This window comes from Oreochromis niloticus, linkage group LG11, assembly GCF_001858045.2.
Source record: "Oreochromis niloticus isolate F11D_XX linkage group LG11, O_niloticus_UMD_NMBU, whole genome shotgun sequence".
NCBI lineage: Eukaryota > Metazoa > Chordata > Actinopteri > Cichliformes > Cichlidae > Oreochromis > Oreochromis niloticus.
In genome coordinates, this window is record NC_031976.2 from 33,427,151 (window position 1) to 33,442,106 (window position 14,956).

Below are 14,956 nucleotides of genomic sequence, written 5' to 3' on the forward strand. Positions count from 1 at the left end.
AACCGCTACTGCTCCCTACCAACACATATCACCTTTGCAGCATAACCATAACATTCCAATGACACTACAGGTTAACATAATGAACAAGGACAAAGGTACAATAGGCCAGTGATTTAAAACAAAAAGAGAATTACATGTATTGACTCCCTGATGCACATTCCTGAGTAACCTGTTGGTCTCTCTAATTCCCTTTTGAACTGTTGAGGCGTTTGCATGATTAACCCTAGCTGAGGATAGTTCTAAGTACAAGATATCTAAGAAGGCATGTAACCAGTGTTTCACCGAGAGATCATGTGGTGGTAGCCACCTCTGAACCAGTAGCTTTTTGGCCACAGTTATGCCTGCCAGCCACAATTTGCGCGCTTTCATTGTCATTGGAAGCCTAGAGTCATCAAGCAGATGATGTAGTAGTGGGTCAACAGGAAGACTGACATTTGTCAGTGATGACAGTAACTTTATTACCTTGCCCCAGAATAAGAACACATCGGGACACTCCCATAGAGAATGCATTACGGTTCCAACAGTAGCAATCGAGCAGAATGTGAAATTATCAAACATTTTTAATGTAACTGTCCTAAATGACAGATCTCTGATGACAAGAAAGATCAGGGGAAATTTTAGGTGCTTACATTTAGTTTGTGAAATATTCATTTTCAAACATGGTTTGTGTGGAAAAATTGGCTTTAAAGTGGCTGACAGACCATTAAAAAAAAAAAATCCTATAGTGCTTTATATATGAAGCCAACATTTCATAGCACTTAGTATAAATGTTCACATTCTGGTCATGAAATGATTTAATTTTCCTAATCACTTAATTTCAATTAAGAGTTTCAAAACGACTCAGGACAAGAGCTTGTGACTGCAATTACAGAAAGCTCTTCAAGATTGTGCTGGAGGATGTTGCTGTCGTGGGTCTGCTGCATTGAAACGACAACATCATGACCAGGGGCGATTTTAGCCCATTTTTGGGGGTGCTGAAGCACCCCCAAAATGAATCAAAGCACCCCCAAAGATTTCTTACTTTTTTTTGACAATATTTGCTGTTTGTGTGACACACTACTAAATATATAAAAAGCATACAGTACTTGGTTGAGACGGAACATTTTAACAACAAAAGTATAGATAACCCCTCCCCCCTCCCAAAATGGTTTGTTCCAGCTCGCCCCCACTCTGGCTCTAGTGTCGTTGCTGCCAGAGCGATGGTGGCTGAGATGCAGCGGAGCGGAGGTGGAGTGCCTGGATTAAAACAGGACATATTAGCAGCATTTAACCTTCAGTTACTCTTTATGTAGTTAGATAGGAGTCATGTTTCTTTTTAGCTGAAAAACCTTACACCAGGTAACCTGCAGTGTTGAAAACGTGTTTTCCAATGATGTTTGCTACCCTACAATCCGTCCTACTCTGTAGTAAATTCAGCGACATTTGACCGTCCTGTTGCTCCCACTGAAATGTATACAGCCTATTTAAAATCTAAAACTTAAAATTGTCCGTAGCCTGCTGTTGTTACCACTGTCCTGTTTGAAATGGATACTAACTAGCTAACTGCCTGAATGCCCATTAACCTTATAACTCCTGGTGTGTGTGTGTGTGTGTGTGTGTGTGTGTGTGTACAGAGAGACAGCCAGGTTCATAATGGATATAAGGAAGTTTTTTCAAAAACAGAAGCCACATTCAGGTAAAAGTGTAAGAACAAATGATCCATCAATAAATGATAATGTTGGATCAGTGTTTCAATATTTTATATTGAATTGAATACAATCTATTTGTGTATGATTGTCAGTCCAAAGAGAGAGAGAGGAAAGAGGGGAACGTGAGGAGAAAGTACAAGGTCAGGAAGAACCAGGTAAGAAAACAGACAGGGAACAGTGACAGGCAAAACAGAAACTGTTAAACTGACGAAGAGAAAAAACCTGATTTTACTCACACAGTCTGGAAGTTGTGTTCTCCCTATATTAAAGCTGCTATACAGAATCTGCAAAACAAACTGGGTTGAAACTTTTTTGACCCTCTTTAACAACATTCCAACATAACATTATCATTGATTGGGGAGATTAAAATGAATGATATATTTTTATGTGGTTCAGCCACAACTCTACTAAAACCTCAGCCAGTAGTAGGTAGGCCAACCTTTGGACTGTCCAGTTGTCTGTATAACTGCCGCATACAGACTTATGCGGCAGAGAAACACTTATCAGTGTTTCTCAAACTTTTTACAGTGTGTACCACCTGAGAAAAATGTCAAGCTCTCCCAAGTACCACTATGAAAGCATGAAACTCATAAATCTTACAACACAAAATTAGTATTATTAAATTAGTCAAATTAATATCTGCAGTAAAGATTTTTTCATACATTGTATACATTCTACCACAGGCAGAGTTGCCTCCATTTTTATAGTTTTTTATTAATATTTTGTAATAATTTATTCTGTTTTGGGAGTGTTTTTTATGTATCTGTATTATATTATACATACACATTAAAAGTGAATCTCTGTCCAAAACATGCACTCAGTTTACTTCTTACTCACTATGAGCATCATTTAAATAACCTTTATCAGATTTGATGGTTTTGTTAAAGACTTCTCAAAAAAGTGTTTTGCTTTTCTTTCACAAATGTGGGGGTTGTGTTAAAATGTACAAAACAGTGATGTCATGTTTTGTGACGAGGACCCAGGCAGAGAGACTTCATGAATTTAAGAATCTTATGATTTAATAAAGAAATTTGCAGACTTGCACAGAGATGGTAAAATTATGATGACTGATAGCGGAGATGAAGACAACAGACGATGAGGACAGGGAGGAACAGGGGTTTAAATGCACCAAGGAGACAGTCAGAGGGAACTCCGGACAACTGGAGACATTTAAGGATGCAGGAACTGACAGAGACAGGGAAGAAGTCTCATCATGACGTGTAAAGTTTATCTTGCCTGGATGGGCAGCTCTCTGGGTGCTCAGCACCCCCAAAGCTCTGATCCTAGAATCGCCCCTGATCATGACAAAAAAAGACAAAAAGCTTATACAGATACTTTGCCATATGTGTGTACATCATGTTGTTGCATGCAGGGTATATAAAAGAAAACCACAGATCTCTTAAAGTTGTAATAAAGAAAAATAGTAATAAATAGAATCCTGTCAGTATGAGATAAGCAGCTCATCAGTTGATTCATATTTTTATTTTGTGCTGGATTAATGATCCGAAGCAATTCTGAATTTGTACGACTGAATTCATGTAGGAACATATTAATGAATCCCAGGTTTTCTACACACAGTTTAAGCATAGATTTGGGGGAGTGTTTTAGGTCGGTTATGAGTGTATGCCACTTTCTCCACACTGAATTAAAGAACTGAACTAACTGTAACCAATGAAAACAGACTGAAGCTCAGTAATATTTCACAGTAAGGAAAATTCTGCAAATGCTGCAGTGTTGTGGTCTTATCAGTCAGTTATCACCTCTGTTAAAAGTTCAACGTGGAGCAGGACTTTGGAAAAGAACACTGAATTCTTACTTGATGAACTAGAATTTACCAAATACCTCACTGCAGGAAAAGTTATGAATGAACACATAAAATCTTTCATTTCCAATTTTCATTTTTGAATAAATGCATATCAATGAATGAGCCTGAGGACAAAACATCATTAATAAAATGAGTAAAAATGAATGCGGAGCCTGTTTGTTTTTGCTTAACTTGTTTTTTAATTGTTTGTTTGTTTGGCTGAGCTTCTTTCTGTGTTTTCATTCAAAACTCCCTTAAGGTTTCATTCAAATCCAAAGGGTTGCACAAGGCCAGCTCAGAAATAAGAGAAAAGAAAAACATGCAAAATAGCTTCTACATAAAATCACCATATATCTAAGCTCTCTCAAGCGGATTTCTTTCTGAAAAATTTAGGTGTTGCGCAATTATTGTAATAGATACACTAAAGCTGGAGTTTCCTTGTAAACATATGTGCTTACATTGAGTTTTCCTCATTGTTAAAACATGGTAGGCATTTAATTGTTTGTGATCCAGGTCATTATGCAGGTAAATTTTATTGAACCTGAGCACTGAGAAAACATTCTGGTAAATCGCAAGCTTCAAAGCTCCAGTAATGATTCATTCAAATGTTTGCACCACGAAATGTCAGTGGTTGAATGTAGCAATAAGAAAAATCCTGGTAAACGTCCTCATGCAGCCCTGCGTTTGTGTCAGATTTTTACAGTTTAGGATAATCAGCTGCATGATCAAACTGTCTGCCCCTGACACACTGAGTGATTAGAAAGTTATCTCATTACATATAAAAACTCTATTAAAATATTGTGAATGTCTACACAAACACCTTTTAATAAACAATACAATGATACAATAAATTTAATCTTTAAATTATACCTAAAAACCCACATGCAACTGCCCGACTCTGTCTCTTCTTTGGTCCAATCCGGAACCTTTAATTGCTGCTTTGACCCCTGGGGACACATTTTCCTGAACACCCTGAGTGCTCCACCCATGCGTGCCCTGTTACATTTCAACTGCAACAAACAATATCTTGCACAGGTAAATAAAAACTCTGCTAAATGTTGTATATTTCTCATTAAGCATCAGAAATTCCACTGAGATGTTAAAGAGATGTTGAATTATGAATTGTGCAATGCTTCATGCACCAGGACACTTACCCCCAAAGCAAGACAGCTCCCTCCACTGGTTTAGAGTACAGTTAATATTAATAGTTCTAAATTTAAATACACCCAAAGCATGCTTAGGGACAGTGGTGCAATATACCTGTGAATTTAGTTACTTTGCTAAAGTACAGATTGATTGCACCTCATGTATATTTCTGTCATGCTGCTTTCTGCTTCTATTTAACTGTATTTTGAATGAAAGTATTGTACTTTGTGTTGAAGCGTATTTATTTTTAAAACTTTAAGTTGTGGATTTGAAACCATTTGAGCTTAAAAGTCAAAATTTGGCATGTCTGCCTTTACTCTACAACACAGCCTGAACTCTCTTTGCTAGTTTTCTTGAGTTTTCTTTAAGTAGTCTTCAGGAATAGTTCTCCAGGCTTCTTGAGGGACATTCAAAGCTTTTCTTTGGATGTTGGATGTCTCTAGTTCTTTTTTCCATTAAGATCACCCCACACTGCTTTAATAATGCTGGGGAGGTTAGTCTGTGACTAATGGTGATCCATGGTGAGTGTTTTCTATCCAGGTATTCTTTTGACATTGTGTTTTGGATCATTGTCATGCTGAAAAATGAAGTTGCTGCCAATCTGGTGCTTTATAGATGTTTTTCCCTGGTGGATCAAAATCTGACTGTACTTTTCTGCATTCATTAGAAGCCACAGGCTGAAATGAAGCCCAGCCCATGACAGAGTCTTTCCCTTCTTTAAGAATGGCTTCTTGGGTGCAAGTATATCTCACTAGGTTGATCAGGTGATCAGATGCCGCAAGGCTAAATGTGGCAGCCTGGATTTGAGTCTGACCCAAGGCCCTTTGCTGTGTGTCATCCCTGATTCCATGCTTTCCTGTCTAATCTTCACTGTGTTATCCAACAAAATTATGAAAAACTGCCTCTCAAAACATGAGTTCTTGACAGCCACACTTCCACAGACTCCATTTCTCATGAGGATTCAGTGTACTGTAGATCTCCAAAAGTTGAATCTGTTCATCTGGACGTAGCGTTTTGTGGGAGAAACGTTTCGTCACTCATCCAAGTGACTTCTTCAGTCTCAGCTGACTGCAGGTTTCCCCAAACCTTATAAACAGTACATTTGCATAATGACTGAAACCAGCCCACTGAAGGAACAATGGGCTGTGAGGTCAGTTCCTTAATCATAATTATGCAAATTCCCATGACCATTGATCAACAATCACTGACCAAAACCCACTGATCAAAGAACACTGATCAATGGCCATGAGTACCATTCACAGAGAGTTGGGGAATGGCTGCAATCACAGCATTGTAAGATGGCGAAAGATGTACCTTTCGCCATCTGGTTTGGTACAAAGATGTACCAAACCAGTGTTCCTCCCAGGGAGGAACGCTCCCAGGGAGGAACGCTGGTTTGAGTGCGGAGTCAAGGAGGCCATTTACGTGAAAAGGGAAAGACCATCTCTGAATCGAGGAGGGGGCCTAAGGGTACATCTTTCGCCATCTTACAATGCTGTGATTACACACTAATCAATGTATATTTATGAGTATAAGATTTTTTTCTATTAAATGATCTCAAAAAATTACTTGCTGTGCTTTTTAAGAGAAAGAAAAATGTCAAAGTTTTCAAAGTCCTTTCTTAAGTTGCTTGTTCTGTGTACAACACTGGTCCATTCCTTGAGTTAGAGGCCTTTTTTATGATTCAAGGGTTAAGTGGTTCAACAAACAATTCATTCCTCTGAAAATAGTGTCCAAAGACACACCTTGTAAAACCTTTAAAAATCCTCAAGAACTATTGCTCACGACCACTTTTAAAAATGACAGGAAAGTCTGTCTTATTGGAAGCAAAGTGTGAAGAAGAGGAGTGACTCAAGACTTTTACACAGTACTGGATGTCTATTGATGTAGTGGTTTGCCCCTTGTGGCTCTAATGTGAAGTTTAGGCTATCTGACTTGATGTGGGGTTTAACTAAAAAATTACAATGTGATTTTTTTCTTGGCAACATTCCCTGCTACTTTATGGACACTTACCTTTATGAGTCTAGTGCTTCTGAGTTCTGAAGCAGCCCTTCAGGCCACTTTTCCAGTCAGGGGTGAGGTCTACAATATTTCCTCATTGCTTAATTACTGTCTCTCCATTCCTACCTGAGGCACTTTGGCAGCAGTTCCTTTTAGGATAAATAATAAATTGTTTTTCAAGAGTGATGGTTTCATATTTAAATCAAGACACCATGTGCACATTGCTCCATCTAGTGGTAAATAACAACCATTACATCCCCAAAGTTTCTGGACATGTACAGTATAAAAACAATTTTTTTAATTAAAAAAACACTACACACACAAATTATTCTTCCATTCTTCCATTTTATTTATACGATATCATATTTATATTCTATATTCATCAGATATTTATATATTTATATTTATTTACAGGTGGCAGTGCTGCCAGTAGAAGAAACATTTTAACAAAATGGCTGACAAAAACAAATTCAAATTCAGTGCTGGGCTGAAAACAGTTTGGTTCTTTTTTTCTTTTCTTAAAAACAAAAAAAAGAACCAAACAGGTGGAAAAAGGCAAAAACATTTGTGTTGAAAGCGTCAACATGTGTTATTAGAGATTTTTTATATTATATATATATATATATATATATATATATATATATATATATTTTTATATATAAATTTTTTTTCTCCCAAAAGTGCAAATGTAGTGTTTTTGCTTCAAATAGCCTTATTGACTTCACCCAGAAATCACTGGAAGGTGAACCAGCAGTTGGCATGGACATGAGTATGAAAACCAAATTAAACACAAAGCGTATAACTGTAGATTTAGCGAGTCAATTAACTGAACAGATGCTTTCTGAGGGGGGGGGGGTAAATAATAGTAGTTTTGCATTAACACAGCCATGCATTAGCAGCAATCTTCACACAATTTTCAATATATTTTCTGATAGCTTGTTTTCCTCAACAAACATGTAGCAGTCAAAACATGTGTGTAAGGTACAGTATATATCTATATATATCTACCTATACATACATAGATGTGTGTGTGTGTGTGTGTGTGTGTGTGTGTGTGTGTGTATGTATGTATGTATGTATGTATGTGTGTATATATATATATATATATATATATATATATATTTCTCTATTTCTCTCACATTCACCCGCTCATTAGAGAATACACTTTGGAATTAAATGGCTTTTGGAGGAAACAAATGTTTAAAAAAAAAAAAAAAAAAAAAAAAAAAAAAAAAAAAAAAAAAATCAATATCATGGACTAATTAGTTTCTATTCTATATTCTCTTTAAGCCAGTTAAATACTCTTCTTGCTTTTAAAAATAGAAAACTGCATCCAACTGCAAAACTATAAACCTCTGACACACGAGCACTTGCGTGTGTTTGTGTGCAACAAGCGTAAGCTACGTCTTCTATAAATACAGTACATTTTTAATTGTTCTCTTTTCAACAAAAATAGAATAAAAAAAAAAAGTTTCATACATTCTAGAAACAAACACACAACTGGGTTGGTCAGTTTGCAGGGAAAGGGGGGCTGAGAGGGCGCGGTAAGAGGCAGGTCCAGGTGGAGGAAGTGGAAGGTACACAAGTACCCGCTCAGGAAGCTTTTTAAGGGTGCACTTTGAACGAGAGCAGTTCCTCTGAGTGCATATTGTTGAGCGAGCGCAGTTCAGGAAGTTTGAGCAGCAGCTTGGTGAATGTGGTGGCCGACTCGTCGCCGTGGTTCTGCATCACCAGGTTTCTCAGTGCTCGGATAAGTTTGTCCTGCAGAGCCTCCACTGATTTTAGGTCCTGGATCCCTGAGCGGTCTGAGCGGGAACAAATAGAGAGAGGGCATTATTACTGGAGAACTCCTTCCGTTGTGATAATACTGCTAGTTGTGCCGTTAAAATGTAGTCCATATATGTATAGTCTATGTTACTCACCAGCTGAGACAAGCACCACAGCGGTGAAGAGGCTCATTTCATCCGCACTGAGCCGCAGCGCCGCCAACTTCTCGCTGAACTCGCACATAGAGTTAAGGAGCTCGCCGGCACCCAATGAGCGTAGTGTGTCAAGGCTGTAGCATTTGCCACTCAGGAAGGTCACCGTCTGCTCGGCGATGTTGAACAAAGAGGCAAATCGAACCATCAGCACCTGGAAGCAAAAACAGGAATTAATTATTCAGACCATGACAAAGACTTTGATCAAACCAACAGAAATATACGAATAACTGCATTTCTTACTTTAAAATGTAATAAATGCCTAATAGTCTCATCCCACTTTAAACCTTTGGCATCATACTTAAGAGCTGGGTCATTTCACTGCATACTGTAGTTGGTATAAGGCCAGGAATCTGCAACTTTGCACTGTAACAATTTTTTCTTTAAAGTAATTGAGGTTCAGCTCCTCGAAGAATCTGATAAGAATTTATTGGTGCACAGTTGAAATAAAAATTCGACAAGCCTCTTTCATTTCTATCCCAACTGTTATCAGAACAAATATTTGCCTGTGCACACAGCTGGCAGATTGCTCTCTGTGGCTCCTGTATTCCTGGTATTAACGAGCCTGCACTGTCTGACTTCAAAGCGAGGACAAAATAACACGACTGTTTGTGTTCAGCCTGTTTGCCTTCTTACCTCAAAGGTTCCAGCCTTCAGCAGGCCGACTTGATCGTGCTCGGGAAGGTCGCGGAAGCCCGGAATCCCTTTGGCAAACTCGACCACTTCTCGCACGGCTGGTGTGAAGCTCATGGAGAACTCCTCCCAGACCTCCTGGCTGGGCTTGCTGGGGTCCACGTAAGGTGAGGTGTTCATCGGGCACAGCTGGAAAACCAAACAAGAAAGGTGTCAGTGTGACGAAAATTAATCCAGCTTTTGTTTTCATTGGACTCAGAATTTCAAAGACCGAAAAATGAAATCACTCACCAAGTGTGCCCTATTATTCACACAGCTGGTTGGTCCATTATAACCATTTGAGGCAGATTGTGTGTGGAGCTCTGTCTGTTGTCTTTGGCTGTCTTCTGACTGTTCACAGCTAGGGGTGCTGTTGAACTGCTGCTGGTAACCTTCCCTCTCCCCCCTGTAGGCAGGGTTGGTGACTTGTTGGCCGCTACTGTAAGGACAGTTCTGGTAATCTCTCACCGCCACGCTGTTGTTCCAGCAGTTCCACCTATCCTGCTGCTTCTCCATTCGGCTTTCACACCCCGTCTCCACGGAGACCGTGGCAGGTGAGGTCTGACCTTGCGTTGGTGATCTCTGCTGGGTGAACGCTAAGGCATCTTGGTGCTGCCTGTTCAGTGTGACAAGTGCCTCGTCCTCACCGCTGTCCGATGAGCAGGATGAGCTTGAGGTGGTGTCCATAGAAACCACTGACTCGGAGTCCTGAGGGCACTGCGGGGAGGACGGGTTGGAACACGACGGCGAATCGGAAGCAGAGGAAGAGGAGGAAGAGGATGGAAAGGAGTTGGAGTCACTTGTCATGGCCTCCATGGGCAGTGGGGGGCTCTGGTGTCCTTGGAGCATGCTGTGTAACTGGCTGTTGTTGCTCATCATGTTGTTCATGGCGTTCTGCATCTCCAGCAGCATCCTCTGTTTTTCTCTTTTTGGGATCCGGCCAAATCTAACAGCTGAGAGAGAACAGGTCATTAAGTTTACTACGCTTTTAGCGTAAACATAAATCATGGGGTGTTTTTTGCTTTCTGAATGTAAATAAATCTTAACTCTCACCATCTCTAGACATGCCAACAGCCAGGCACTTCTTAAAGCGACACTGCTGACAGCGGTTGCGGTTTATCCTCATGATGGTGCAGTTCTCCATCTTTAGACACTTCTTATATTGGATGTTCTGCTGGATGCTCCTCCTGAAGAAGCCCTAAAAACAAATTCCCAAGTTGCCCCAGTGATGAGCATGAGCCATGTGCACAAGAGGATGCGAATTTAATTTTTAATGAATCCTTCTAGGGATGCGTCTCACCTTGCATCCTTCGCAAGCATGGACGCCGTAGTGGAAGCCTGACGCCACATCCCCGCACACTTTGCACAGCAGCACCATGCCGTTGATTTCTTTAAAGAAAAAGATGAGCAGGGGTTCACCACATGGGACACATAAATAAGCATGCTGATCATAAAATGAAGGCTTTAGTGCTTACTTGTGATGCTGCTCTTTGCAGACGCAGAAGAACGGCCGGCCTTTTCGCCGCCATGGCCACGCGGGCTGCCGTTCTTGCCCGGTGGAGCAATATCCACTACCATGCCTACGGCCCTGCTGGGCAGCGAGGGCCGGGAAGGAGTTGGTGACGTCGACAGGTAGCCGCTGCTTGAGCTGCTGCTCATACAGGACTCTGGGCTGGGGGCGGACCTGGAGGAAATATAGGCAATGACACCTCCTGCAGACAGAAAGAAAGAGGGCGAGAGGGTCACTTTAAAGTAGGGAAAGACGATTTACTTATATACTTGCTCCATCCAAAAACTATGAATTTAGTCATTCTCAACATAGAAATTCAGATGCAACTTAGTGCTGTTGTTCTAATACACACATGGGCAAAATATGGCCTGGAAAAATCAACAAGAAGCAACATTATCCTTAAGAATCTCGAGGCAAAATAGCTTTAATGTACTGCTGTTTAACTTCATTCCAATACAATGGATTTCATCGGTGGCCTGTGCAGAGATGCTTATAAAAGAACTGGCTAATGTAAATGTTCATACAGCATTTGAGGTGGATTTTTCTTTCAGCATTAATTTCACTGTATCCTACAACTTTTGCTTACGTTGTCTGTCAGAATGGCCTTTGGGGGGTGGTGGTCCACCCTCGTTCTAACAAAAATGTGAACTAGTGCAAACACACAAGGTAAACACCGCTATCTGTGGACGTGTGATAGCTCGTTTCCATGTAAACCTGATACCAAGAATTATGGTGCATTGCAGCCGTATCAGCATATCCAGATATTTGTCTTCCTGACGGTACAAAACATCAATCGTGCCAACTCTTATTGTGAAACAGAAACGGTAACGGGAATAAAACAATAACACAAACATCTACAGTAGAAACAGGTGCCTCTGACACACCCAGACAGCACAGCAGTCCAGCGTGTGCGGTTCCTGGTTGTCTTATTCAACACTGTGATTGACCTGTTTTATCACCTCCAGTGCTTACTGGTTGGATAACACTGTTACATAACAAGCCTGGGTCTCTGTGCTATGGGAGCGTGCTCCAATGACTTAACGACTAGACGGGGTCAGTGAAGCACCAGAGCAAGGCAACACGTGTAGGAGGCAAGTAACACAAAGGGAAAACATCCACCATGTGTTATGTAATGACATGTTCAGCAAGAAAATCTCAGCGGGCTGGCCCCGTGTTTTAGCCCCACAGTTTTTATAACAACAGATCTACAAAGGTGTCTGCTTTACGTGTTCATGAAAGTCCTTCAAATTTAAAATAACCTGTTAATTCCCTCAGGGCAAACTTTTCCAGTTTGACGTGTTGAAGTGAATGAATGGAAAGCAAGGTGGTGTAGTTGTTAAATGCCAAACATGCTTTGTATGATGAAGTTCAAAAACAAGGTTTACTGAGAAAACTGTGCATCTGCGGGTCTTCTGTAAAAGCTCTTGAGACCCTTCAGTTTGGAAGCCCATGGCCTTTTTATGCCACTAACTTTAAAAGTTTTAAAGTATAAAAGTAGTCGCTAGTTAAGACCTGATATTGTATAATTCTTTGTAATTCTGTGTAACTTCTAATTCTTACTTCATGTACCTTTTAAATATATTTTGAAGCTGTGTGTTATAGTACTGAGTATGACTGGTGACAGATATTCAATACATTTAAATATATATAAACTCGTGTGTTGTGCTACTTTTCAAAGAGCACCGTCTGTGCTAAGTCATTCTGGGTCACACCAGTGCCACCCCGTTTATAAACTCCTGGAAACGCCCCTGCCAAACATACTTGGGAAATTTCCACGAATATAACATGTACGTGTGAAGAGTCGGGGTTTACTGGAATATCTGCGTGAAAGCTGAACTGTTTTTCTTCATTAACCCTTTCTTTAAAAAGCCCCTTGGTGCCAGAGGCCGCGGCAGACGATTACCTAACCCGAGCCATGACTGCTGTCTTTCACGGCCCTCCCACACGTGGACTTGTCATGAATTTCTATGAAAGCGAAACGCCAAGCGGACAGAAAAAAAAAATCTAGGTCAGCTCGCTGCTGTCTCTCTCCGGCTCACGTGTACCCCGCAGAAGAGCCTCGCGCCAGGAGAGCCGCATTCAGAGTGGATTATGCAACACCCTACGTCACGGGCTTCGTCCCGACCAATCGGAGTAGAGCAGCGCCGAAGCGTGCGCCCAAGAAGGGAACACCCCTCGACCAATCAGAGCAGTGTTCCCTGGGAGCGTATACACAGAGGCACATGGCCAGGCTACGCTGTCCATGTGAGAGGGCTCGGGGAAGTGGAACACTGTTGTTGTGTCAAATGTAAACGCCGCAGCGCCTCACTGGCACTCCTAACCCCGTTTTAAAACACGGTAATACAGGGAAAATACGTCTATTAGCACACTTTAAACCTGCGACAATTTAACGTAACACAAGTGTATAGAAAAACTATGATGGTGTTCAAACGTGAAGTCTTGATTATTGCGTTGAAATACTGTCCACTCGCTAGGACGCCATTCATTCACGTCCTGCTGTTTAAAGCACCTTAAATCCCTTATTATTCACTAAACAACTGCATGACACACAGGTACACACAAGTACAAGTCAATGTCACGCATGACTTTAATGGGAAGCCCATCCACAAACTGTCAAAAGCCCACATAATTAAACTTTTTTGTAATAAATGTATTAAACCCAGTTGACACCGTTAATTAAGAAAAAAACAAAATACTGCAGCAGTAGTAGCAGCAGTAGCGTCTCTGCACAGTGCATGCAATGGATGTGACAGGCTTAAATATCTATTATTTTAACTATTAAAGAAAAACAAACTTACCAGGCTTGGCTGTCCCAATGTCCTCAGGCATCTCCGATCAATTAATTAAGAAAATTTTTTAAAAAAAATGTAAAAGTCCAACAGATATCTGACTAAACTCGCACGGTCTATCAGGACTTATTCTGCCACTTCACACATCAGCGACTGGGACTAAACTCTAGTAGTCAAAGACGGTGCACGAGCTCACATCGAGCTTCTATTTCGGGAAAATTCTGCAGGTCCAACTCAGTGAGTCATGAAGGCGCGTCTGAGAAAGAGCAGGTCGAGTACAGGCAGCTGAATAGGGAGGAACTCCCCCCTCTTTTTTCGCCGTGTTTGTGACTGCGGGTTCGTGGAGAGAACTAAATGTTCTCAATAGTGGGCTCGCCCATGTGACCCATTTGTCAGCCACGCCCCTCCGCCTGGGCTGCTCGAGCCACTTTAACCCAGTGACACACTTTCAGGACACTGGTGGGGGCGGAGCCAAGCGGCCCGTCGACGTAACAGAGGACTGGGTAACAGCGGTCACGTTGCAAAGCACAACGTGAAGGGGAGAAGCCCCAAAAGCTCCGCAGTTCCCGCTGCGGCTGCAGCCGAACCGTTTAGTTATTCAAGTTCGACTGAATAACGCTTCTCCTTCCCCTCACAGCCCGCCAGACACGCACGGCCCCGTGTTTCTGTGCACAGTCGCCAACTGTCGAGTTTTTCTAGTCAGTCACCACGACTTTGAATCTGCTTCCTGTCGCCAGCGTGTTTTCTAGACCATTCCGTGGACACGCGTCACCATGGCAACCAACAAAACAAGCTGTGGAAAAAAGTGGCAACTGTTGCGTTCTAACCCTAATAATTAACGATGTATTCAAAATAAGACAACTATAAGTGTAAACATCTGTCCCTCGCATGATTCCAGCTGTGATATCTGCAGTTTATAAATGTGGAATAGTTTTTTTTCTTTGACATATTCATGTCCAACCACACATCCATAGATGGATGTTATGACTGTTTCGCTAACTTTTTAAACCTGGCCTTAGGTTTAAACTTTAAAGCTGTTGTTGTAAAGTGTGATTGATAGAAATGAACAAATCTCAGTTATAATTTAACTACAATTAGACAAAAAAGAGTCACAATAAAAGCATGTACAGGAGGTTCTGTAAGAGGAAAAAAAACTATGAATGTACTGTAGACAAGAAGTTTTCTAACAGGGTCTAAATGTTAATATTTTTGCATAGTTCTGTTGTTTAAATGCTCAGAAAGAATGTAATCTTTTTAGAAATTTATATTTTTGTAAAACATGGCTTAAGCAAGCACAGAGGTGCAGCGGTTTGTGCTATCACCTCACAGTGAGAAGGTTCCTGGTTTAAGCTTCCTTGTCAAAGTTT

General features: G+C 40.9%; 1 protein-coding gene across 1 annotated transcript; it reads right to left on the reverse strand.

The window, feature by feature from the left end:
• Positions 1 to 7,901: 7,901 nt before the first annotated feature.
• Positions 7,902 to 13,971, reverse strand: nr1d2a (nuclear receptor subfamily 1, group D, member 2a). The gene is made up of 8 exons (XM_003443058.5): positions 13,599 to 13,971; positions 10,766 to 11,002; positions 10,591 to 10,679; positions 10,344 to 10,488; positions 9,543 to 10,243; positions 9,255 to 9,440; positions 8,562 to 8,772; positions 7,902 to 8,444 (listed from the first exon to the last, which is right to left on the reverse strand). Exons 1-8 carry the CDS (start codon positions 13,627 to 13,629, stop codon positions 8,245 to 8,247), a joined length of 1,800 nt encoding a protein of 599 aa, XP_003443106.1. The 5' UTR covers positions 13,630 to 13,971; the 3' UTR covers positions 7,902 to 8,244.
• Positions 13,972 to 14,956: the final 985 nt, after the last annotated feature.